At 50.2% G+C, this 26989-nt stretch overlaps 1 protein-coding gene across 2 annotated transcripts in view; it reads left to right on the top strand.

Annotated features, from left to right (window-relative positions):
- NPLOC4 (NPL4 homolog, ubiquitin recognition factor) overlaps positions 1-26989 on the top strand; it is a 61766-nt gene that overhangs the window by 22302 nt on the left and 12475 nt on the right. For both annotated transcript variants that reach the window (XM_027624980.2, XM_027624979.2), the window contains exons 7-12: positions 1224-1347; positions 2193-2372; positions 5454-5540; positions 7871-7942; positions 8591-8717; positions 13429-13589. In XM_027624980.2, coding sequence (XP_027480781.1) covers positions 1224-1347; positions 2193-2372; positions 5454-5540; positions 7871-7942; positions 8591-8717; positions 13429-13589 — 751 coding nt within the window. The remainder of the gene's footprint in view (positions 1-1223; positions 1348-2192; positions 2373-5453; positions 5541-7870; positions 7943-8590; positions 8718-13428; positions 13590-26989) is intronic.

Below are 26989 nucleotides of genomic sequence, written 5' to 3'. Positions count from 1 at the left end.
CCGTCCCCGGCAGGGCCTCGTGGTGCCTCAACGGGAACTGTCTACAGACTCGGCCAGGTGGGCAGTGGGGCGGCCTTCTCTCGGCTCCCCGCGTGCAGGCTGTGACAGTGGCTGGAGAGGGGTGAACTGAGAGCATTTTGATTTCTTTTAAACCATGTCAGGGACTTCCCTGTGCGACCCCTTTCTGTTGACTATACGACTATGTGTTCACCTTCCCAGAAAGTAATGGACTTCATACCATTTTATAATTCCCATCAGTGCAGCAGGAGGAGATGGTGGCTGAACCCAAGTCAGCAACATTTTGTGAAGAATGTCATGTTGGCCTGATTATAGTTTTTCTCTGACAACCTGCTGACATCCTAAAATGGCTTTTTAAAAAAGTTAGACTATGAGAAAAAAATCCTACCGGAAACCCATTCTTGCCTGTCAGTGGGGTAAGCCATGGAACTTTCTGGACTATTGAACGAGTAGAGATTCGTCGTGCTGAAATCCGTCAGCCTTCCACCAGTCTGGGTCCAGGCCACGGTATCCCACGGGGGCACATTGGCAGCTCTCGGTGCCGTGCAGGCTGGTGGCGGTCATTGCTTCCCAGGGGCCCGCAGGCCAGCATGCTGTTGGCCTGTGAAGACAGGATCGAGTTCCTGGACCATTTTGTGAGTGGGAAACTGGCGGAGGGTGAAAGCATCTGTGCACATCCACCCCACATCGGGGTGGGGCCCTGGCTTCCTCACTGGATAGTCTTTATTTCAGCCAGAAGCCGGGGAAGATGTCCTTGTGAGGTACCCTCATCAGGGTTTCTCCTTGTGATTCAGAGTTTTTTTTTTTTACAGACATGTAAGTACTGGACTCATGATGTAGATGTTGCTGATAAGTTAATGAAACTTAAAAACAAGCTTTGTTTCCTGTCAGCGGTTCAGGTTAGATCAGTAGGTGTTTAATAGTATCCTTGAAAATCTTCATGGGTGTTAGCGACAGACCTTGAAAATGGAGACTTTTTATAGGGAAACAGTTATGTATTTCTGCATAGTCTCCGTGTGCAGGACAGAAGCTGGGAGTCCACAATAGCAATTCTTAGCACATTCCCCCACTGCTGCCTGCCACATGCTTAGCTTCTTAGAACTTTGTTCCGGAGGTGTAAGGGATTTGACATAGGATTTCCAGTCTCCTGCTAAAGTTTTCACTATTGGGATGTTGAATTAATCAAGCTGCCTCTTCTTATTCAGGGGGAAATTTGTTGCTCTGGAGAACATCAGTTGCAAGATTAAATCAGGGTGCGAGGGACACCTTCCATGGCCTAACGGCATCTGTACTAAGTGCCAGCCAAGTGCCATCACACTGAACAGACAGGTGAGATGTTCACTGTGTCCATATAGACCATAGATTTGTGTTCATGGCTCAGAAATGAAACTTTGCAGAAAAGCCCCTCCATGGAGGGGCCCGCCCCTAGCAGAGCACACTGTCGGTGGTGGGTCCAAGTGCACTTCAGGTCATATGCTGGAGATGGTATTGGTGAGATCGCTAGCCGTTGCACGCGTGGAGGGGGGAGTCCTTTGTTTTCTCTTTTGTCTGCTTGCATGGAGGCAGAACTTTCTTGGTGACTGTTTAAAATAACTTCGTGGTTGCACTTTGCCTTCTAAGAAATCATGGCTCTGGAAGCTGGTAACCAAACTGTCCTGGAGCCCCCTCAGAGCACCTCTCCAGGCCAGATAAAGAAGGGAGCTGGGCTCTGGGAGGAGGAAGAGACCAGGGAAAGCTGCACGCAGTGTTCTGGCCTCTTCCCCTCTGGTCTCTGTGTCCTTGAGGATCGCTCACCTTGCCTTCTCTGTGCTGCTGGCCCACATTTGCTCTGTAGAGAGCTCTACGCCGCTTTTGTGACTGCTTGGAAACTTCTTTCTCTTCTTTCTCCCTGCTTTCTCTTTTTGAAAACTAATTTTTGTGCTAGAGATTGTGAAAACCTGCATTTTAGATGAAATCCCAGTAAGATTAATCTGAATTAATTTATTGAGGAACCCCACCCGTACCCCAACCACCCTGTAGAATCTGAAATGGTCTTTAGGGCAGAGCACATTTTAAAACGTGTGTGCGCGCGCGTGTGCAAAGAGCTAGGTGGAGATTTGTGAATGGCTTATACTAAAAAATAAGTTATTTATTTCCAACAGAGTGTGTTCATTAGCCCGTTGTTTGCTCTACAGAAATACAGACATGTGGACAATATCATGTTTGAGAACCACACAGTTGCCGATCGCTTCCTTGACTTTTGGAGGAAGACAGGGAACCAGCATTTCGGGTATTTGTATGGACGGTATACAGAGCACAAAGACATTCCTCTCGGCATCAGGGCCGAAGTAGCTGCCATTTACGAGCCTCCTCAGGTAGGCGAGCACAGGCTTCCCAGTTCACGGGCCTCTATCACCTGGGCTCTGAAGGCTGTGCGGGACTCTCGTTTCAGACTTCATTCCACTTCTTTGCTCTGTCATTTGTGCGCGCACACACGCACGCACACACACACACACACGCACTATTTTCTGAATTCTTGGAGGGTAAGCTCATGGTCCCTCAATACTTCAGTGTGCATTTCCAGAGCGTAAGGACGTTGTCTTAACTGATAATAAGGACTCTTGTCAATGTCGGTAGATTGAACACTGATGGAATGTTTTAATCTGTTGGCTGTGTTCCACTTCTGTCAGTCACCCCAAGGTGCCACACGGACTGCCCCCTCCCTTGTAATTCTGTATGTCCTGCGCCCACGTCTGCGGTCTGCTGCCCCAGAAATGATGGCGTGAGAGGCCCACAGGGCTACTTGTGTCCTTCACCCCGCCCCACACAGCTGTCTTAGAATGACAGTACCAGAATTACTGCCAGTACAGGACTGAGCACAGTTGAAGGTGGGGTTTGTTCTTGTTTGTTTTGGGTGTTTTTTTTGGCGGAAGGAGGAGGATCCTCAGGGTGTGTCTCATGAGGGACCAGCAGTCATACTGTGTTTTAAGGTCACTTGGAAGGTGCCGTCTGTATGACTGTGCCACCACCTAGGTAACACATTTATGCTCATTTGTTTTATTTTCGGTATTTAGGGATTGATTTTTTTTTTTAAGATTTTATTTATTTATTTGAGAGACAGAGTACAAACAGTGGGGAAGCAGGCTCCCTGCTGAGCCAAGAGCTCACTGCGAGACTCCATTCCAGAACCCCAGGATCATGACCTGAGCCTAAGGCAGACGCTTTAAGGACAGTTGCAAGATTCCGTAGGTCTGGGGTGGGGCCAAGGATTTGCGTTGCTAATAGTGTTCACATTCCTATTGCAGGTCTGGGGAATCACACTTTTAAGAACCACAGCCCTACACAATTAACTACCCCCGTTCATAAATACATTGTATCATCTACTGAGCCACCCAGGCTTCCCGGATTGATTTTTTATGTATATATTTGTTGTATAGTTCTTTGAAATGTTTACATGGTACGTTTCATCACATATATGTATGTGGTGTATGTATACATACTCATTACAAAAGTGGAAACCATAAACATGGAATTCTAGTCCATGATGTGCATGGTGAAGTACTTGGGAGGGGTGCTTGTGTGTGCAGTTTACTCTGAAGTACAATGGAGAACTAAGAGGGCTTGGGGTGATTAGAGGGGTGGATAGAGTATGGCCAAATAGAGATAGTAGGTATGTGGGTCTTCACTGAGAAATTCTTTAAACTTTGCTGTGTGTTTGAAATTTGTAGTTAAAATGTTGGAAAAGAAAAAAATTTTGCACTCTTCCAAAGTCAGAGCTACAAACAAGGTACCCCCTTCTTCCTATCCCTCTCTTTCCAGAATGTTTGGTGTAGACGTCTAAAGTTCAAGTTTTTAAAATATAAGCAAATATATAGATACCCATACCACTCTCCTTTTTTCTTCGGGTGTATGCTATACCATACTCACCTTGGTCACCTTACACTGTGTTCTGTGAATCACCCCATGACGAGCCGACTTCTTCAGTAAACCAGGGTCTGAAAGGGCAGGCCCCGTGGCTGCTGGCTGGGGTGCCGGTCCGTGGCTCCCGCACACATGCCATTGTCTCCCTAGCTGCATTTATGCAGAGCTTGGGTGTAGTCTACACCCCTTTGCCAGTTTCCATATTTACTGAGAGCTGTAGAGGAGGTGTTTGAGGGGGGCCTTATGTGGTGGTTCATTTAAAAGGGGACACTAGGTGGCGATGGAGACCCTGCCAGAGTGTCGGGGTTACCTAACTGCCAGGGCACTAAGTGTGCTCTCTGTAATCATGGAGCTGCTTTTGGAAGCACAATATATTCAGATTCAGTTTTGTAGAGGGTGTCTTTCATGAGGAGTTTCAGCAGTCATGTTCGAGTATGATTGAATAAAACACAGAGACAGAAACCTCTGGCGTCCAGACCACGAACGGCATCCCCAGAGCTCCCAACGTGGGAATCCTGAAGGTTGGAACCATTGACCTCTAATAACCTGCAGCTCATTAGAAGTTGAAGCTCATGCTGCCACAGGTCCTGAAACCAGATCCTTAGATTTGTTCTGAGTTTGTGATGTGACCTGTGCTCTGGAGGTATTAACGATCTCCATATTGCTAATACCCAACAACAGAAACTTCTTTTGTTCTTTTGCCAGAATCTGACTCATTTGCAAGGATATACCCAATTAGTATAACTTGGTTTGGGATTATCTTCATTTTCCTATTCCTCTGGCCGGGGTTTCTGCTAGGTATGATACTTAACTATTAATGATCCTCGAACTGCATTTCAGGGCAGATGAAGGATTCCGGTAAGCTTTGTCCACTGCAGGAAGTTGGGGTCCTGTGGCCGGTTTAGGTTGCATGTGAGCCAGTCAGAGTCCAAGCCCACCTGCTGCCCTGAGCCCAGTGCTCTGCCCATCAACCAGCGGGTTGCTGATTTCAGGTGCCTTTTCCATTCCTCTGTCATCTCCCACTCAGTACCTTGCCTGTGAAGCTCAGCACTATCCCTGCAGGAGCTGCACACAAGTTTTCCCAGCCTGTTTTCTGGAAACAAATGTTACCATACATTTGGTGGAATCTTGCCTAATGTACCCAAACCTGTTTGGAACAAAACTGCTTATCCAAAGGAGTTTTGAAACTGACTTTCCCCAGTGAAGGAACCCACCAAAAAAAATGTGTAGACAGTCTTCCTCAGTCCTGAGAGCAACAGCATGCTTGAAGAGAGACTGTGTGACGTGAACCAGCCTGAATGTCACTATCTTCTTGTCCTCTGAGTCTTGATTAGAAAGCACAGTGTAGCCTGAGGAGGGGCAAAGCCTGGAGGGCTCAGACTGTGTTTTATCTGGATGTCAACCTTACTCTGCTGCCATAATTCTCCTTTTTGGCAAGGGATAGAGCGGTGCCCTTTGGGATTCCTGAGCCAGAATTCGAGTGGGATGGCTGTGGGCTCCTCTGAGTCTGTCTTCTCCCTTTATTGCCCTGACAGATTGGCACACAGAACAGCCTGGAGCTTCTGGAAGACCCGAAAGCTGAGGTGGTAGATGAAATTGCTGCCAAGCTTGGCTTGAGGAAGGTACTGAGGCATTCTGCTGGCCTTTGAATGGGGGAACCAGGGCTCTCTGTTGGGGACAGACAGGTGGGCGGCATGGCCAGGCCTTGTCTGGGACTGAACTCCCAGCTGCTCCAGGTCAGGTGTGGGCCCAGCGTGTTGTAATGCCTGCTTGTGTTTTCCGGGCGCTGTAGCTTTTATGTTCCTATTTCAGATCCAAGGATTCAAAATAGAATGAGACTATTTCTCTGATTTAGAGTAAAATGAAAACAAGTGATCCCTGTGCTGGGACTGTTCTGTTGAAATCGGCCTGCCCTACTTCCTGAGGACAGCTTTAGAGGGTAGAAGAAAGAGGCAGCAGGACCCACACCCCTTCTTGCTGCCCAGGAAGGAGCTTCGCTGCTGCGCTGTGTGTCCTGCCCACACACTGAGGCCTGGCCTCTTAGGGGAGCCCTCTCTTCATGTGTCCTTGCTGCCCGTTCATTTTCTGCCCCGGGTGCTTGGAGCCTCTGGCACTCCCTCTTCCGTCATCCTTGGATTTCCTGTTGTTAATTTAGGTATCTGAGCCTGTGGGGTTTCCTAGTTTTACTGGGCAGTTAGAAGACAGGGAAGAACTTTTGTTGATCTGGTTTGTGTTACATTCTTGGTGGAGCTCCCAGGAACTTTGCAGAAGGGTTTTTACAGGTAAATATTGAACGTGAATTTGAATACCTCTTAGAATTTCAGTGTTAGCTGTGTAAGTTTTATCCTTTTTTTTTTTTTCTTAAAGATTTTCTTTACTTATTGGACAGAGAGAGAGAGCACAAGTAAGGCAGAGCAGCAGATAGAGGGAGAGGGAGAAGCAGGCTTCCCTCTGAGCAGGGAGCCCGATGCGGGACTCAGTGCTCGGACTCTTGGGATCATGACCTGAGCCAAAGGAAGATGCTTAACCAACTGAGCCACTCAGGCGCCCCATAAGTTTTATCCTTTGTTAATCAACTTAGTGAAAAATGAACTCCTATAGATAAAAGGGGGAAAATAGGGAATATGTTTGTAAGCCTAGGAGCTTATAGAGCCAAGTCATTTTAAGAAAACAATGTCCTCTTGTTTCTAGTAAGGAATCAGCATTTTTTTTTTTTTTAAGTAGGCTGCACACCCAGTGTACAGCCCAACGTGGGGGTTGAACTCACAACCCTGAGATCATGACCTGAGCTGAGATCAAGGGTCATAGACTTAACCGACTGAGCCACGCAGGCACCCCAGGAGTCAGCATCTTGATTTAGGGTTATATTTTGGTTTAAATTTTTTTAGTTTCTCTTGTTCAAAAGAGAAATTAGTGTGACTTTTGGACCTTTGTTTTAAATATATAGTTCACGATCACTGTAGTTCTAATAGATCTCGAGGTGACTGAAATGTCTTTCTCTGAAACCCTGGCTCTGCTGCCCTAGCTGACCTCGGCTTTGGCTCTGCTCTGCTCACGGCTTCGACCCATTTACACTGCAAGTCTCCTGTTCTTTGCTGCATCCTCCATGGGCTTTTTGTTTGCTTGGGTATTTTTAAAGAAAATGAAGTTCTCCACGTTTGCCTGGTCTTGTGTGCATGAGATGGATTTGAAGAGTTCTGTATCAGGTTCTGCTGGACAGGGTCATGGGCCACCACGTCCTTCTCCAAAGGACGTGTACTTGGGGTCCAACCCCGCTCGTAAACCTCCCAGCCCGGTTCTGGTTTAGGAGGGGCAACCAGCTGTGAGGTTCATGGGCACAGGAGGGCTAGGGACCACAGAGCACACAGACAGGTGTCCGGGACTGGCGTGAGGGTGCCCTAGTGTTGGGGGTTTCAGCTCCTTGTGCCCTCACCTGCTCTCTTCAGTCTTGTAGCGGAGCACGAAGGAGCCGCTGGGTAAGGACTCTGTGGTGGTGGTCCTTATTTTAAGTGCCTTCTCTAGGGAGTCCATTTTCTTATCTTACAGAGAAAGCCTTAGCATCTGAAATAGCATCGTCTCTCTTTGCTTGCTCATTGTCTGTCTTCCTTTTTGGGGCGTAGGCATTCTGTTAATCTTGTTCACTGCTGGGGTTTCCCCTGAACCTGACACAGTGCTGCGTACAGAGTTGGTGCCATGGGGCTTCTTACAAAGAGATGAGCTCTGCTCATGCACCATCACCTCCAGTCCAGCAGCACCAGAGGAGGGTGGCCGTTTTCAACTGGGTGGAGTTTGAAAACCCCGGCAGCTTAGCTGAGGATCTGAGTCACCTGGAAAGACCTGGCTCCCAGGAGTCTCTTACCGAAATGCTCTTCACGTCTCTGCACAGAGGCCAGAAAACATTCATCACCTGTTTCAGGGAGAGGCTGAGAGGATACTTACCTTTTTCATGCAGGTTGGCTGGATATTTACAGACCTCGTCTCAGAAGACACCCGGAAGGGCACCGTCCGGTACAGCCGGAATAAGGTGAGGTGAGACGGGGGTGTGCCCACTTAGCTCAGCCTGCAGCTTGGTCACAAGCCAGCTCGGGCTCATGGTGGCAGGGCGGCTCTGCGCGGCTCATCTGGGCTTTTTTTTTTTTTTTTTTTTAAGATTTTATTTATTTATTTATTTGTCAGACAGAGAGAGAGCACAAGCAGGGGGAGCGGCAGGCAGAGGCAGAGGAAGAAGGCTTCCCGCCGAGCAGGGAGCCCGATGTGAGGCTTGACCCCAGGACCCTGGGATCATGACCTGAGCTGAAGGCAGATGTTTAACCCACTGAGCCCCCCAGGCATCCCTCATCCTGGCTTTTAGACCAAATTATTTTCAACTCCATGTTCTTGATAAACTAAGGGTGGGTCTGTTGATTGTGTCTTGTAGAGCAACACCCCCTGGCCTTTACCCACCAGTGTTTTTTGGAGGTCAGCCTGTGGGGGTGGATGCCTGATGGTTCTGGCCTTCCTGATTATTTGTGGTGGGAGTGGAAGGGCCCGTAACAGCTAGGAACTATAGGTGTTTGTTTCATGCGGTGTTTGACAGGCCACAGTTTAGTTCTTGGTGTTTTCTAAAGAAGAAACAGGAGTATGTTTCCACATGATGCTGTAAAACTTGATAATGCCAGCTCTCTTTTCCTAGGACACCTATTTTCTGAGTTCGGAAGAATGTATCACTGCAGGAGACTTCCAAAATAAGCATCCTAACATATGTCGACTCTCTCCAGACGGACATTTTGGCTCCAAGTTCGTCACTGCGGTGGCTACAGGTACGTATTCTGTTCCTCTTCTTGTAGTGTTTCATTTGTAACTCAGCTACAAGAGATTTTCCTAATGTGCCTGTGGGACATGGATTCCTCTTTTTGTTTTATGGTAAAAATCCTGAACTTACTGCATTACCCACAAAACCACTAGAATCGGGACTCAGTGTAGCTGTTCTCTTATCCTCTCGTGTTCTAAAGTGACGTCAGCTTGATTCTGGATCTCAGCTCAGGACTGCCTTTACCCCTTCCAGTAGCCACAGATGACTGTCTGGCTGTGTAGGAGAAAAGGGTTTACTGTTTGTTCTTTATTTTTGACATCATGAGTGGGAGTCATTTTAAGACCATTTCTGAGTGTGTGTGTGTGTGTGTGTGTGTGTGTGTGAGTGAGTGAGTGAGAGATAATATGTGTATTGTATTCCGTGCTATGTACATCATAAATACACAATAAAAAATTGTGGCCTATAAGAAGATGCCACCAAATCTTTTATAACATGCTTAACATATGTTGTCTTAGAAAAAAAACAGGTCATAGGACTATACAATTTAAAAGGAGCAGGAGTTTTAAACTTGGAGAACCAGCTCGTGAAAGCATCGTCTCTTCGGTAATGTTTTTGAAGTAAACACTAACTTGGATCCTGTGAAGACCTGGTTTCTACTCTCACTGAACTGGCAACCCAGTTTGTTCATGGTAGCCATCCCTCCCCTAGCTCCATAGAAGGAAGCACCCGCAGCTTCACAAAGACCAGTTTACAAGTAGCCCAAACATGTTTGCAAGTAACTGGATCCCCTATTAATCCCAGTTGAGGGGACTGTCATGAGAACCATGAAGAAAAACACTGCCCTCATTTTTAAGATCCATTTGGATTGACAGTCACTTTCTTTTTGAGGTGAGTGTCCTTTTGAAGAGTGAGAGGCAGTGGCAGCATCTTTCACATGCTAGTGTGAATTAGTTGAGTTGATTTATTTTCCTAGGACTGTTGTTGGGCCAGGTACTTAAGCGAGTGGATGGGAGTGTTGACCAGGGTTACAGGAAGGTAGTTCCTTGGCACAGGGTCCTTCCATGAGGACAGCCGGGGAGAGCGGCTCAGACTGGACGCCGGGGAGAGGAGCAGGGAGGAGGCAGCTTTCACATCATTTGGAATTTCACCACGCCTGCTCTGTATTTGACCAAGGGGAGAAATGTGTCACCTTTTCACTCCCTGCAACACATTAGGCAGATGTTCTGGGTACAGTTGCTTAGACTGGTGGTTCTCAAACATATCAGACACCCCCTTTTGAAAACCCCTTGTTCAGGATCCTTTGTGATACCCTTTACTGTCCAGAGAGTAAAACTCACAGATGATATACCTCTCTGCACATGTGAACGTACCAGAGGAAGCAGAGTGGCCACCCGACCATAACACAGAGTAGTATACTTGCGCACGCCAGTGCTTGGGGATTGATGCCTGGTGGGACGACACAGTGACTGAGCTAGAGTTGACAGCTGTGCGCAGACCTCACTGGTGCCAGTGCCACTCTTCCCTGAGATGCTTACTGGCCCCCCGTGAAGCGCTGAGCTGAACGTGTCCCCTTCCCTCCACTGACTTGCTACCACACTTCTAGAGAATTTACCTTGGATCAGCACTGCATATTTGTTTTTGTGCTTCTGTATAAAAAATGGTTGATTCTTCTTCTTTTTTAAGATTTTATTTATTAAGAGAGAGCACACACAAGCAGGGGAAGAGGGAGAGGGAGAAGCAGGCTCCCCACTGAGCAGGGAGCCTGACACGGGGCTTGATCCCAGGACCCACGAAGGCAGACACTTAGCCAACTGAGCCCTCCCAGGTGCCCCTAAGATACAATTGATTTTAATCGGAGATCATACATGGGGGTTTTTGCCTGTAAGAGTGTGCAGGGCACATTCAAGGTTGTGTGGGGTGTGGAATGGGCCTTTGTTGTATGGGACTCCCCCAAACACAGCAGGGTGTCCGACCTCTTCCACTTCGGCTGGCAGCCCCCCCAAGACCCGCACCCCCCCCTCCCCCCCGCCGAGCCCTGTGCCCTATTGTTGAGGGTAGTTTTCAAAAACTACTTTCACGGATTCCAGAACTGCTGTCTCAGGTTTCCAGGGGCTCCCATGGTAACCTAGACCTTCTAATTACTTGGTCTATGGGGAGTTACTCAGGGGGCCAAAGGAACTGGCACATTTTTAGGATTATAAATAGTTTCTACTTGGGGGCTGCCTGTACCTTCAGTTACTGATTCATAGCTCTTGTTGGGAGGTTGGAGAGTATAGGTGATCCGTGGAGTTTTTCCTTCAGAACCGCCAGTTTACTGAGAGGCTTTGGAACTACAGACAGTAAATCATTTACAACAAGATCTGCAGTTAGAGTCCCTGCACTTCTCTCCTGACTTGTCCCCCTGATCGAACCCTGCGATGAGCTCAGGCTCACAGTTTTCTCCGGCTCCCAGGGGCGGCCTGGAGGGGCAGCCATCCACACTAGTCGCACATCTTGGACCTCCAAACAAAGTGTGCTTTTCCCCCGCGTCAGTGGCTCTTGACCAGGAACGTGCCGCTGCCCCGTGGAGCTGTTTGAGCTGCGCTTGCCGCACCCCATCCCTGAGCCCCCGATGGGCCAGGAAGGAGCAGATGTGTGTGTGTGTGTCTGTGTGTCCATCCCCCCGTGTGTGGCCATCTCCCAGGAGACTGTTGCATCTGGGATTTATGGTGCTTCTGCAGGCACTGTGCTTGCAGCTCCCTGAGAGCTGCTGCTGAAGCTGCACGCTTGGCCTTGCCTCTCCCTGCCAAGAACAACTCTAGCTTGAGACTGGTGGAGGAAGAGAGTCATGATTAACTGTGGGGTTTATGTGTGAACTTGAAGGATCTAGTGGAAGGAGAATGCATCACTGAGCCTAAGTTTAAACTCCCTGTCTTGGTGGGCTGGCCATCCATGTCTCTGGGCCGTGAGAGTCCCTTCCTGAGACTGTGTCCCAGGCACAGAGTTCTTCTGCTACAGGCCCTTTCCTCCCACGTGCAGGTTTCCTTGGCAGATTGACTTGAGAAGGGAAGATGCCTAACCATCTGAGCAACCCAGGTGCCCCAGATTAATGTTGCTTTAAAAAAAAAAATTAGGGGCGCCTGGGTGGCTCATTTGTTAAGCGTCTGCCTTCAACTTGGGTCATGATCCCAGAGTCCTGGAATCGAGCCCCACATCGGGCTCCCTGCCCCGCAGGGAAGCCTGCTTCTCCCTCTCCCACTCCCCCTGCTTGTGTTCCTACTCTTCGCTATCTCTCTGTGAAATAAATAAATAAAATCTTTAAAAAAATAAATTATTTGAGAGAGAGAGAGAGAGAGTGCATGTGTGGAGGGGCAGAGAGAGAGAATCTCCAGCAGATTCCTTGCTGAGCTCGGAGCCCGACTCAGGGCTTGATCTCACGACCCTGAGATTATGACCTGAGCCGAAACCAAGAGTTGGACACTTAACTGACTGCCCTACCCAGGGACCCCTGATGTTGCTTTCCACCACCCCCACCCCCCACCAACCCCAAGCACAGCAGGGGGTGATGCGCCCTGCATCTGCGGCCTTAGGGACATCAGGGAGTGGTCATGGCCAGCTCCCCTGAGTATGTGAGTGAGGGACGGAGAGATGCTAGGCTTGGTTGTCCACTGGGCCTCTGGAGTCCATTTGCGCTTTTGGAAGCCGGCTACTGTCAGCCTCTGGTGCGTGAAGCTGAGAGAGGATGGCAGGCCCCTGGCTTGTCCCCTCCTAGGCTGTTCTGCCCCCGCCCTTCACATTCTCTGGTGGTTTGGCCACCAGGTCTGGTTTCTGGTAAATGCTTGAAAGCCAGATGGAAAAAATTTCTATTCCCTGATCAGTAAATTATTTTGTTTTTGTCAAAGAAACTAAAATAGAGATGTTGAGGGTTTTTCTTTAATTCTCCAAAGCTGGAAATGGTAACAGACATTCGCATCGTCAGAGCCTAACCCGATGGTGCAAGTGCACGTGTGTGTGGTGGTGGAAGTCAGCTGTCCCCACCGTCTGGTCTTCCCTCTTCCACTCCGGGCCTGCCTTCGACAGGGTGCTGGTCCTTCTCTTGAGGATCTCAGCCAGGTGCCTGCTCCATTGAACTTACTGGATGGTTCCCTCTCAGCGGCTTTTGCACTATCCATGTCCCTAATTTGAAGTCGCGGTGAAGGGTTTATGGCGTGGCGGTGGAGAGGTTAGGGGTGAAAGGCACGCGGGGCAGAGCACGGCACAGTGAATGCAGCGGCCCCGGCTCGGGGGCAGTGTCCGCACCTCCCGAGTGTGGTGCTGGAAGACAGTGTGGCGGCTGTGCGGGCATCTGCAGGGCAGAGACCACGGTACAAACACTGGCCTGTTTTTCACCATTTGTCTCGTCCACCTCCATCCCCCTGCTCCGTCCACTCAGGAGCAAAAGTTTGCTGGGATGCGGGGTGCTGTCTGCCATTCACGTCCCTGGTACTTGAGGACACGGCACGCAGTTGGGGCGGGGAGTAGAGACCTGTTGGAGGAGCTGTGGTGGTGCCTCCCTGCCCCACGTCCCAGGCCGTGTGCTCAGGCCACTTGTCAGGTTGCCGTCAGATGCTTTTGAATTCCTACCCAAGATAGAGTCTTGAGGGTTTATTTGTTCTGTGGGTCCGAAGTGACGAGGAACACATACAGACTTGGCTTGAATCTCCTCTGGTGGATTCTCCGTGAAGGTCTCTCTCTTGCAGGTGGTCCCGACAACCAGGTCCACTTTGAAGGGTACCAGGTGTCCAATCAGTGCATGGCGCTGGTCCGTGACGAGTGCCTCCTTCCCTGCAAGGACGCCCCCGAGCTCGGCTACGCCAAGGAGTCCAGCAGCGAGCAGTACGTGCCCGACGTGTTCTATAAGGTAAGACGACTGAGGCGCAGGGGGAGTGGCGGACGGAGAACGCTGTGAACGCTGACCTGCGTCAGACTCCGTGGTCCTGCCAGCCGCTGGTCCCCTGTGGCAGTTCAGAGCCTGCCTTGTGCATAAAGACATTCCAGGGCACGTCCGGGGTTTCTCACCAAAAGGAGAGTGAGCGCACACGGGGTTGGGGATATAGGACACCGCATCAAACCCTTGCAACACAGACACAGTTTCCGTTTCTGAACATAAGGAGTCTGGGTACGTCAGAGCCTCAGCAGGAGTCAAGAACGGAGCTGTGGGGGTCGGTACGTGGGCTCTCCTCAGGCCATCAAAGTGTGAGTTAACGATTTAGACACATCATTGTCCATTTCTAAATCTTTGTTTCTTGTGAGAGCTATAAAAGCTATTTTTATTGAAGAATGTCCTGTTTGAACATGTAGGAGTTAGGTGCTTCCCTCTAGGACCGGACAGTCTGTTTTCCTCCTCAGCTTGGCAGTTGTTCCTGCTTATGGGCCAGGCACCTTCTTGCTTCCCGATTGGGCAGGCTTGGTTTCTCTCTGGCACCGGCCTGCTGCCTGGACGATTCCTTCAGTTGTCTCTCCCGGCGCAAGGCTGCTTTTGTCTGTCTGAAGGGTACCTTGTCTTCATTTTGAAGACTCTTTTCACCGTATAAAGAATTCTAGGTTGACAGGTTGGCTCCCCTGTTACTAGACTCTGGGCGTTTCCAGTGGGAAAGCCGGCTGTCACTGTCGGGGCTTCCTTCCTCCATAATGGGACTTCTCCTACTGGCGGCTTTTTATGTTCTCTTTCTTTCTTTTTTTTTTTTTTCTTTTTTATTTATTTATTTGTCAGAGAGAGAGAGAGAGAGCACAAGCAGGGGGAGCAGTAGAGGGAGAGGGAGAAGCAGGCTCCTCACTGAGCAAGGAGCCCGATGTGGGACTCGATCCCCAGGGTCCTGGGATCATGACCTGAGCCGAAGGCAGATGCTTAACGACTGAGCCACCCAGGCGTCCCATTATGTTCTCTTTCTATTTATTTATTTCTTTTTTTGTTTGTTTGTTTATTATTTGACAGCACAAGCAGTGGGAGTGGGAGAGGGAGAAGCAGGCTCCCCACGGAGCAGGGAGCCCGATGCGGGGCTCGATCCTGGGACCCTGGGATCATGACCTGAGCCGAAGGCAGAAGCCTAACGACTGAGCCACCCAGGCGCCCCTTATGTTCTCTTCTTATTACTGCGTTCTAGCAACTTGGTCTTGATGTGCTTGGGTAGTTTTCCTCATGTGTCCTGCATTTGGGGTTCGTTGAGCTTCTTGGATCTGTGAGTTGTGTCATTTTTTTGGCCACTGTATTCATTTTGCGTCGCTGCCGTTAACAAGTAGCTGTACACCGGTTGGCCTCAAGACCATCCTCGTGTGCTCGTTCACAGCCCCCACGGTCGGGCTCTGGGCTTCACTCAGCCACCATGGTGTTGGTCGGGCTCTGATTTGATGACTTGCAGTGTGCAGTGTTGGCGGCCCCGGGTGCCTGGGCATCCAGCCCCGTGGCTGCTCACAGCACGGTGGTCTGCTGATTCTCCCCACAGGCCCGCAGGGGTGTGCTTCTCTGACCGCCGCTGCCCGGGCGTGCTCGACAGTCTCTTGCTGATCCATCTGGCCCGCACAGCTGCCCGATGTCCTCTCCCGACGTCAGAGTCAGTGGGTTAGTGATCTTAATCACACCTGCAAAATCCCCTTTGCCACGTAAGGGAACGTGTCCGTGGGCACGAGTTCTTGTCTTAGTTACAGTCCTGGGGAGGAGGCTGGGAGACTTTTCAGGACCATCTTTAGAATTCTGTGGATGCCAGTTGTTTAATATCTTTTGGTTTTTTGGTTTTGGTGGTTTGTTGTTGGTTTTGATTCCTCCATCTCCTTTGGGGACTCCATGTATTTGGCTGCTTGAAGTCATCCCACAGCTCACTGGTGCTCTCTTCACTTTGTCTTTTTTTTTTTTAAGATTTTATTTATTTGAGAGGAGAGAGAGCGAGCGAGAGCACAAGCAGCGGGAGCAGCAGAGGGAGAGGGAGAAGCAGGCTCCCCACTGAGCAGGGAGCCCGATGCGGGGCTCGATCCCAGGACCCCGGGATCATGACCTGAGCCGAAGGCAGTCACCCAACAACTGAGCCACCCAGGTGTCCCATCATTTTTTTTTCTTTCTGTGCTTCATTTTGGGTAGTCTGCGTTGCTGAGTTCTGCAGCCTGTTCGTGCTGACTTGTGTGCGTCTGGGCTGTGGCCGCTCCTGGCTAGCAAACTGTGTGGCCCAGTCACTGTGACTGTCACTGCTGCAGCTTTTGCCCGGTGCTCATAGGTCTCTACTCGACTGTATGCACATTTGCAATGCAGTTATAATGAGCATTTTAAGGTCCTTATGTACTAAATCTGTCATTTCTGGATCAGTTTTGATTTTTTTTCCCCTTCTAATTATGGGTTGTGATCACGTATTTTCAGACCCTTGAATCCAGCACATGTATCATCTGTGGGTTTGCAGCTGTTGTCTGTTTTTTCTTCTCGGGTGTTTGGGAAGTTTTTGTTGTGTGCTGGTCATGGCATATTAAAGAGCCACAGACCCTGGAGGACCTTTCCACCAGAAAGGGCCACCCCTTCCTTCAGCAGGGAACTGGGGTGACGGGCTGTCCACTACATTGATGCAGTACTTCGCCGGGTCAGGTCTGACCCGCATCTGTGTAAGACTCTGTCTGCTGCTGATTCTTGCCTTTCTGTAGAGTATAGTCCTCCAGACTTTGCACTTTTGTCTCCTTGGCCCTGAAAGACTGGGAGATTCGGTTTTTGTCCTTAAGAAGTCTCCAGCTTGGCTGCTGCCTCGTGCAGTTTAAACACGTGCACATTCCACCCCATACGCTGCAGAAATTTTGCATCATATGCCCACAACTCTCTAACAGCTTTTAAAATGCAGCTGGAGGGGCGCCTGGGTGGCTCTCTTGGCAAAGCATCTGCCTTTGGCTCAGGTCATGATCCCAAGGTCCTGGGATCGAGCCCTGAGTCTGAGTCTGGCTTCCCTGCTCAGTGGGGAGTCTGCTTCTCCCTCTCTCTCTGCCTCTCCCCGCTGCTTGTGCGCATGCGCATGCATTTTTTTCCCCTCACTCTCTGTCAAATAAATAAAATCTTAAAAAACAAAAATTTATCAGTGCTATAGAAGCCTTAGGGAGGGGCGCCTGGGTGGCTCAGTTGGTTAAGCGACTGCCTTCGGCTCAGGTCATGATCCTGGTGTCCGGGATCGAGTCCCGTATCGGGCTCCCTGCTTGGCGGGGAGTCTGCTTCTCCCTCTGACCCTCTTCCCTCTTGTGCTCTCTGTCTCTCATTCTCTCTCTTTCTCAAATAAATAAGTGAAATCTAAAAAAAAAAAAAAAAAAAAAGCCCTAGGGAGCTCCCTCTGACGGGTTCATCATTCCTTGTTTTTTCTTGTACCGCTTGTATACCCCTTTTTGAGTGTGTTTAAGTGGGACCACCATGATGTAATTTCTTGTGTGACCGTCCCTCACATTCCTCACGTTCCTGCACTGTGCCCGTGGCCTTGTGGAACTCGAGTGCGTTTGTTTCCACTGGTAAGGTGCAGCCCAGCCCATCTTGTTCTCCTTGCCGGGGCCACACTGGTGGTCTGTAGGGTTTTGCTTCTACGAGTACCTCAGCTGCCGAGCTCTGGTCTCTGAATCCTGGTGCGTGTGTGCGAGCACCTCTGGGTCTTGGAGGCTGGGCAGGTGCCGAGGTGTGGAAATGGGAGGAGGGGGGATCTGGGGGTTTCCTCTGACCAGGTGCCAGCAGTCAGGGAGTGTTCCCGTTTCCACGCCCTCACCCTCACTGGGTGTGGTCAAGTAGTGCCTTCTTCCTGTACTTCTCCAATCAATAATGAGGCTAAATATTTTTTTTAAGATTTATTTATTTCTTTATTTGGGAGAGGGAGAGAGAAAGCATGGGGAGGAAATAGGGGCAGAGGGAAAGAGAGAGAAAGAGAGAAGCCCAAGCAGGCTCTGCCCCGAGTACAGAACCCGATAGTGGTGCTTGATCCTATGACCCCAAGACATGAGCTGAGCTGAAACCAAGAGTTGGGTGTTCAACCGACTGTGACACCCAGGTGCCCTGAAGCTAAACATTTTCTTTTTTAAAGATTTTATTTATTTATTTGACAGAGAGAGACAGAGCAGGAACACAAGCAGGGGGAGCAGGAGAGGGAGAAGCAGGCTTCCTGCCGAGCAGGGAGCCCGATGCGGGGCTCGATCCCAGGACCCTGGGACCATGACCTGAGCCGAAGGCAGACGCTTAACGACTGAGCCACCCAGGTGCCCCTCCAGCAATTTTTAAAAAGATTTTATTTATTTATTCATTTGCGGGAGGGACAGAGGGAGAGATAGAATCTCAAGCAGACTCCCCGCTGAGTTGGGAGCCGAACGTGGGGCTCCCATCCCTGGACCCCAAGACCATGGCCTGCACCAAAGTCAAATACCCAACTGACTGAGCCACCCAGGTGCCCTTCAAGTTAAATATTTCAGTGGCTTTTCGGAGATATAACTCGCATACAGTACAGTTCATCCACCGATAGTACAGAATTTGGTGGGCTTTAGCATGTTCACACATATTCGTGTACCACCATCTGATTTTGGAACGCTCTTGTCCCTGAAACAGAAACCCCGCACGCCTTAGCTGCCCGTCCCCGAGCCTCCCATTCTGGAACCCAGTCGTTCATCTGCTTTGTGTCTGTGTGTTTGCCTGACAGAATCACATCCCGTGGGGCCTGTTGTGATGCACTTTCTTCACTTTCCTAACATCTTCAGGTCCAGCCGTGTCTGTAGCATGTAGTCCTCAGTCTTTGTCTTCCTGAGGATCATTCAGTGCCGAGAGTGTACCAGACTGCCGGCGGGGGGGGCGGGCACGTCTCGGGGCTGAGGAGCTTTGGGCCTCGCCCTGAAGAGGGACTTTGGAAGCCCTTGTAACAAAGAATTCACTTCCTCACCCATCAGAAAAAAATAGAGGCTGAGTCGCTGTGTGGAATCGCATTGTCTATGTTAATGTCTGACGGGCAGGGGACGCCTGGGCGATGGGAAGGGACGGGGCAGCGGGCGTGGGCCGCTCAGCAGCACCTGGCTCCTGGCTCCTCCTCGGCGCTCTTCCTCTGTCTCGGAGTCAGCACAGCTGCTGCAGCCGAAGGGGCTGTGGGGTCCGCGGGAGCACTGGCGTGGCACTCTGGAACCCTGGCTGGAATCGCTGGGCCGGCAAGCAGAGGCCAATGTCCCAAGGCACAAGGTGTGCTCTTGTCAGCCACTATCTGGAAATGGCTGTGGAGCACGGGACGGTGGCTCTGCTGCACCTGCTCCTTCCAGACTACTGCAGCTGAGGCTCCGCTCAGGGTGCCTCTCAGGTCTGGGGCAGTAAGGGAACCAGTGGGGCGGGGCGCCCTTATCCGTCTTGGAGAAAGCGCTTCCTGGCCCCTTGTGTAGGGGTTCTTCTCCTCCTCCCCCCTCCCCCCTCCCCCCTCCCCCATGGTGTTTAATGATTGGGCTTGAAAGCCTCGTAGACCTCACCCTTAGTTCCTGTTTGTGGAGCAGGCTCTTCAGTTTTAAACCGTTAGTAAATGTTCACAAACCAAACCACCCCATGCTGGGAACCAGTACGAGAAATTGGAGCTTGTTGTTGCCCGCCCCCCGCAAAGTTCGTGTCTTACAAGGATGCATTTGTGACACGATGTTTTGTAATGCAGAATCAATGTTTTCACTCATTTTTAGGACCTGAGGATGCCATTCTGAGCATTTGGACAGTAATTTCATTTAACCCTTTTCAGGAAAGCTTGTGGGTCTGTGGGTGACGGCAGAACCTGGTGTCCTCATTGAAGAGCTCAGTGTATCTTACACCTGAGGTTCCTCACCCAGGCTCTCTGACCCCAGCACAAGCTCAGGAAGCCCTTTCATGCATAAGATGAATGACTGTGTCCCTGTAGATGAATCAGACTGCTATCTGTTTCTCTTTTGAAGTTTTTAAAATTAAATATCAAATAGAGATTATTTATAAAACGTGTTTAAGAAGTACAGCATCACATAATACCCAGTCTCTCACCTGGTGTTTAAGGACCAAACATTCCTAGGACCCTCCTAGGCCTCCACCGCTTCCTTGTTCTCATGAGGTGACCACTGTACACAGTTGAGCTACAACTTCCCTGCTTCTCTCCCTAGTTGTACCTCCTGAGTTGGTTTTCCTAAGCCAGGCGACTTGTGTGTTGTGGTTGACAGAGACTTGCTGGGCCCCCTCCCCAGGATGGCCCCCGGCCATGTGCAGGTGTCAGCCGTGGCTCAGACTCCACACGCTCTTATCATTGTGTCGTAACTTGTACCGATCTGAGGCTGAGTGAGGGCAGACTCCTTTTTTATTTGTGTGTTGGCTCTTCTTGTGTCCTGGGATGTGCGTGTTCAAGTTGGCTTCCTGTTTTTTCCCCTGGGTGGTTGTGTCTTTTGCCTGTTGATTTGTAGGTGTTCTCGCGATGTTCCGTCTCCTCCCTTTGTCAGTCACATGTGTGACAGCTCTTAGCACGGCTCCTCCTGTCTGTGGTATCTTGATGCCAAAGCTTTATGTTTCACAATGGTCAGCTTTGTGACTCTTGTTATGGTTCAGCAAGTTGAGTCAGGGGATAGTCTGTCACCTTGTAGGAGGTTTATGCTTTCGTCTTACACATTTGGGTTCTTAGCCCACCCGGAATTGTTTTCAGTGTTTGGGGTGAGGCAGAGGCCCAACTTCTTTATTTCTCTTTTTAATCTTATGTGGATAATCAACTGAACACCATTTATTGAAAAGAACCCTCTTCTTTGGACCCTGTTGATCTGTGGTGTTTCTGTCCTCTGCTCTCCCCTCACCCAGGATGTGTCTCTCTGCTCCTCTCTGCTCCATTGGCCAGTTTTCCTCAACCGGCACCAACACCGTGCGCTTGCCATCACTCTGACTCTACAGTTACCCTCTGTACCTGATTGGTCACAGCCCTGACTTCTCCTGACCCTTTATTCTTGCATAGAAGATTGAACACTAGCCTGCAAGTTGCACCAAAACAAACAAGTTTTGTTAGGATTTCGTCGCGCCCTTTTCTTTGCTGAGTTCCCCTGCAAATGTGGGGGGTGCTGCACCTGTTCCGTGTTCCCAAGTGTCTCTCAGGGAGTTAGGGTAGTGTCTTTTTAAAATTGCGTTTTCAAACTGTTGTTTGAAACTGGTAAATGTTTGGCAACTTTCCTGTCTGTTACTGGCTCCCCAAATTTCCATGTATATTCTTCTGGGTTTTCTGCACAGATGAGCGTATTGTCCAGGAACGGCAGTTGTCTCTCCCTTCCCATTCATCTCCGCTCCTGCTGGTAGGGCTTCCAGAACAGTGTCCAGTGACCAGCCCTGTTATCTTATTTTTAACTGTAAAGGAGGTGCTTTCAGGATTTCATCATTAACTATGAGTTTGCTGTGGGTTTGTTTGTTTGGTAGTACCCTTCATTGAGTTGGAAATTTGCTTTTTACTTCCATGTCTTGTAAATTTCTTGCACTTAAGAAGTGAGCTCCCTTTTTTCTTTCTTTTTTTTAGGTTTTCTTTATTTGAGAAGGAGAGAGCATGAGTGGGGAGAGGGCAGATTGAGAGAGGGACAGAGAGAATCTCAAGCAAACTCCCCGCTGAGCAGGGAGTCCGAGGTGGGACTCAATCCCAGGACCCTGAGATCATGACCTGAGCTGAAGTCAGACACTTAGCCAACTGAGGCACCCAGGCGTCCCAAGAATTGAGCTCCCTTTTGTCAGGAGCTTGTGTGATCCCTGTGCTTTAGGCATGCTGTGGTTTTCTTGGACTGCTTAGTCGCCTGTTGGTGAGAGCACGGTAGCAGTGCTTCCCACCATTTTTTATAGCCTTGTAGGATTTGAGACACTCATTTCTCATATGTTTTAGGAAAATCAGTTTGAGCAAAGAGGCCTCTGAGGGCAAACATGGAAGTAATCCTCTTGGTCCTCCTGTGGGCTGTGGGCTGTGGCTGGGCTGAGAGTCAGCCTTGCAAATGGGACATGCACCGAGGTTCATCCGAGGCTACTCATCATGTTGTTGTGTGTGATAGCAAAAATGGGAAGCAATCTTAAAGTCCAATAATGGGGCATTAAATTAGAATATATCTCTGGGGTAGAATATTATGTGGCCATGGAAGTCATGTGCTTGAAGATTATTTAAAGACCTAGGATACAAAGATACAAATGCAGTGATCTGAAGGGGCACCTGCACCCCAGGGTCTATAGCAGCAGTGTCCACAGTGGCCAAACCATGGAAAGAGCCCAGCTGTCTGTCAGCATGTCAGCAGATGAGTGGATAAAGAAGATGTGATGCACACACACACACACACACACACACACACGGAATACTACTCATCCATCAAGATAAATGAAATCTCGCCACTTGCAACAACGTGGATGGAACCAGAGGGTATTATGCTAAGTGAAATAAGTCAGTCAGAGAAAGACAATTATCATATGATCTCACTCCTATGTGGAATTTAAGAAACAAGGCAGAGGATCATAGGGGAAGAGAGGAAAAAATAAAGCAAGATGAAATCAGGGAGACAAACCATAAGAAACTCTTAATCATAGGAGACAAACTGAGGGTTACAGAAGGGAGGGGGTGGGGGCATGGGGCAACTGGGTGATGGGCGTTAAGGAGGGCACGTGATGTGATGAGCACTGGGTGTCATGTACAGCTGATGAATCACTGATCTCTACCTCTGAAACTAATAATGCAGTATATGTTAATTAATTCAGTTTAACTTAAAAAAGATCTGGGATAGAACTCATAATGTAAAATTATACATATACCTGTATATGCAGCATGGAGATGCGTGTATGGGTGTTTGTGCACATGTTCCCATGTGTGTGTTTGTACAGAGGACAGGCCTGGAGAGCTCGGGGGTCCTTTGGGAGGGTGGTTGGTGCTTGTCCACAGCTCTGATGTGTGTTTCCTGGCGGGTACTATGCAGCCAGCAAAGAATGGCTGGGGGGAGGGGGGAGGTGTAACCTAGAGCCACTGTGACACTGTGGGAAGGAGGGGACGGGGGTACTGCAGTGACATCCAAGGCCTGTTGTTTGTAAAAGCAGGTGCTTTCCTGAGCCGCTGCTCGGCATGGGTTATCTTGGGGGTTTGCAGGGTGGAGGGGAGGAGTGTGGAGTGTGGTCTGTTCCTTTCTGTCTCTCTCTGCTGCTTTGCTCTACACGTGGGTTCCTTTCATAATTTAAAGCTAGAGTTTTCCGTGTTTGTGGTTGATCCTGCAGAAAAAACATGAGGAAGGCCTGGTGAGCAGTAACCACTGTTTGCATCTGGCATACTTCTTTCTTATTTCTTTCCTGTTGTTTTAGGTCTGTTTGTATGGTGATTATAGAGATTAAGGAGTACATTATTGAATATTTGGCTAAATCATATGTATGATAGCTACTTCAGTTGTTCCTGGATGTTGTTAGCGCTCCCGGTGTGCCTCGGTGCACCCTCTGGTCAGGGGTGGGCGAGCGTGCAGCCTGGGAGAGTGAGGTGTACCTGGAGGTGGGTCTGCAGGCGTGGTGTGTGGATGGTGTTTGGGGCTGTTGCCTGGATGCGATCACTGGGGCGTAGAGGTGGAGACGAGCATCCAGGGCCAAAAAAACCTTCAACACGGACAGGTGAGCCGCAGCAGAGACTGAGTGTGCACCCACAGGGTGCCGGGGGGCACCTGGAAGCCAAGCAGAGAAAGAGTTTCCTTGTCACATGGTGCTGACAAGTCCAGAATGGGGGTGCTGTCGGCACCACGTGACCGTCAGAGCCCTGAGCAGCTAGTGTAGAGAACGTGGGGCTGGTTAGCATGCGTTTAAAAAAGAGACCGGGGAAGAACGGAGTCTGCTGGGAAGGCAGGTGGGGCAGGGGACGGTGCTGGTGTGGGAAGTAGGATCAAGACACTTTTCTTGTTTGGGTTTTTTTTAACGTAAGAGAAGTAAACCGCATGCGTGTGCTACTGGCGTCGGTCCTGTGGCAAGGGGTGACTGGTGGTGGGAGAGGACCTGGTGTGGGAAAGGGGCTCTGGGGCATCCGGAGACAGGGAGGGGCCGGTGGGAGCGGACGTGGGCCCCTAGCTCCCGAGCTGGCGGGCAGCTGGCGGAGGGCTGGGACTGGGAGTCTTGGAGGACCAGTGTGCTGGGCTGGGGCAAGCCAGTCGTCAGCTGAGAGCGAGGCAACAAACAGGTGGAGCTGCTGGAATCCTGGCAGTGAGCGTCTAGACAGCAGGTGAGGGGACGGCCGGGGACGGGCAGCAGGGCCTCGAGGGGCTGTGTCACAGTTCAGAGTTTCATGTGAACCAGGAGTGCAGGTCTGTCTCCAGGTTAATATATGGGACACTTTACTAATACGAAATCCAATGTTTATCGTGGAAAATCAGAAATTTTTGGTTGTAGGAAAATAGGCACCCAACACCATTCGTCACCTGCCCTTGCAATACCCACCGTGCACACGTGGATGCCGGTGAGCTTATAATGGTATCAGCAGTGGGTCTGCAGCCTCTTCACTCAGTCCAGACCTAGAGACGATGCCAGGTGTCACACCTGGGTCCTGGGACAACAGTGGTGGACAAGTCACACTGCTGTCTTCCTCGCAGGCTGTCTGTGGGGCGACTGGGGGGTTGTCCCAGTGTGGTGTGGCAGGGCGCTACAGAACCTGGAGAATGAAAGCCAGCTTGGGGGAGCCCATCCAGGGCCCACACGTCAGGAGGGCACGGTGCGTCTGGGAGCCGAGGCTCTGTGGTAGCACCAGTGTACGAAGATAGTGAGGTGGGTGATGGGAAAACATGGACAGAGACATGGACGGTGGTGCTGGGACATTCCTGCTGGATGGGACGTGGAGGCAGGAGGATTTCGCAGCACAAGCCTCATGTGCCAGTGGCCGGGCTGGGAGAGGGCAGGAGGAGGGAGATGTGAGGTGGGCCTGAAATCAGTATGAGGCGTGGTAGGAGGGGGCTGGAAACAAGGTTGCGGGCAGGAGGTCACTGTTGTAGAAGGTCATTCTGGGGCACAGAATGGGGGAACCCAGTGAGATGGCTGGTGCTGTTATGCAGGGGCATGTGTCCACTCCCTGTGGCCTTTGGGCTGCCCCGGGATGGCAGGGAGGAACCCAGGCTGGAGCCAGGTGTCTGGCTGGGGTGAGTGGGCAGGCGCTGGAGTCAGAAGCTGCAGTGAGTAGCACGCTGAGAGCCAGGGGCCATGTTTGGTGTTTGAGGTCTGGCCTGGTGGGACGGGAATGAAGCCAAGCAAGCCATTTTTGGCATTACCTGCATTGGAAGCTCTGGAGGAGGTGAGAGGACAGGGAGGCAGTGGGGCAGGTGGGTGCGGTCCCGGGGGTTGTGGGGAGGAGGGCGTGTAGGCGTGGGGGGGGTCCCTCTTCCAGGAGCTGGCTGTTGAGGGACCTGGGTTTGGCCCAGTGCCTGGCACTTTTTCTGCTGTGCTTCGTGGGCCATCCCATGCCTCACTCTTGGCATGTGCTCTGTGTTACTTGTCGAAGGAGGGCTGTAATTCAGGGGTAATGCATTCTCCCAAATCTCCAAGAAGGTGGCACAGTTCGTACATCCAGGCTGGGCTGCAGACCACCCTGCCCTTGCCACGCTCTCAGGACCCTGCTCCGCACCCGCTTCATCCCAGAGTCACCTGTGTCCCTTGTGAATTGCCTTGGCGGGGGCGGCACGTAGGTCTTTGTGAGGCGGGTCATTGTTTCTACATCGTTTGTTGGGTCTCTGTATGTTATCCCTTTGTCATGTTGCAAACACATGCAAGGCTGTCATTTTCTTTAGAGTTGTTCCTACAAAGAAGCTGAGATAGTTTCTGATTTCAGAGATCCTTTTTTGGGGTGTCTGGGTGGCTCAGTTGGTGAAGCATCTGCCTTTGGCTCAGGTCATGGTCCCAGGGTCCTGGAATCAAGCTCTGTGTCAGGCTCCCTGCTCAGTGGGGAGTCTGCTTCTCCCTCTCCCTCTACTCCTGCCCTTGCTTGTGCTCTCTCTCTCAAATAAAATCTTAAAAAAAAAGATCCTTTTTCATTATAATTTCTGCCTTTGTCATCATATTTAGGAAATAATTCTTTACTCCAAAACTATGTATACACCTACATTTTCTTCTAGTGCTTTTTTTTTTTTTCCTCTACGGATTTTATTTATGTATTTGAGAAAGAGAGTATAAGCAGGGGGAGCTGCAGAGGGAGAGGGAGAAACAGGCTCCTCGCTAAGCAGGGAGCCCGATGTGGGGCTCGATCCCAGTACGCAGGGTCCTGACCTGAGCCAAAAGCAGACGCTCAACCGACTGAGCCACCCAGGCGCCCCCTTCTAGTGCTTGTCTGTTTATTGTAGTTCCATAATACGTTTTTGTATTTATCAGGTAAGACCCTGCATTCATTCAGCTTTTTTAAACAAATGTTTTAATTACAGGAGATTATGTTTGCTACATAATGGGCATTATTCAGGAACATTTATCAATCAAGAAATTCCTGGGACGCGTGGATGGCTCAGTCAGTTAAGTGTCTGCCTTCGGCTCAGGTTATGATCCAGGGTCTTGGGATTGAGTCCCGCATCGGGCTCCTTGCTCAGCGGGGAGCCTGCTTCTGCCTCTGCCACTGCCTGCCACTCCCCCTGCTTGTGCTCTCACGATCTCTCCCTCTCTTCCTCCCTCTGGCAAATAAATAAATAAAATCCTAAAAGAAGAAAGAAATTGCCAATAAGAGAAGAGATTCTGAACAACATATTGGCATAATATCCCAGTCTAGGAAAAAGGATTTTGTGGTACCTGTGGTACCTGTTCTTTCCCTTGACTTGGAGGTAGCAAGTCTTGCTCAGCACGAGTGCTGTCAGGACCCGGGTCTGTGGCCACAGTGTCCCCACAAGGGGAGGAGTGTGGTTGGAATGTGTGACCTCACGGCACCAGCACCATGTGGGGGAGAGCGTGCCCAGTTCCGATGCTGAGCTCCTGAGTTGAGATGTGGCTGGTCTGGGTCTCTAACCGCCGCCTCTGCCGCTACCAGGCTCTCAGTCTCGGGCACATGAATCACTTGTTAGTTCTTGGTGTCCTCATGCGTTGGGGACCCAGTGGTTGTAGACACATGGTTTCTAGCCTGGACTGTGCACCACCGGCACCTAATACATGTCAGTTGCCAGTTCTGTATGCATCGACAGACACTCTGTAGGTGCTTATCGACAGGACTGTTTCCTAGGGATCCTTTGAGAAACTTTGCTCAGAGAACTTGGATTTTTTTTTTGTCCTGTGAAGTCAGATGAAGCTGCTGGTGTCACTTGTGATCCTTCTTGCTGGTTCTTTCAAGAGAAGAACAATACAGTAGGGATTCCATCTGCCTTTTCCAAGCAAGA

The sequence above is a fragment of the Zalophus californianus genome, chromosome 16 (assembly GCF_009762305.2).
Source record: "Zalophus californianus isolate mZalCal1 chromosome 16, mZalCal1.pri.v2, whole genome shotgun sequence".
Taxonomy (NCBI): Eukaryota; Metazoa; Chordata; class Mammalia; order Carnivora; family Otariidae; genus Zalophus; species Zalophus californianus.
This window is presented reverse-complemented; position numbering and strand designations above follow the sequence as displayed.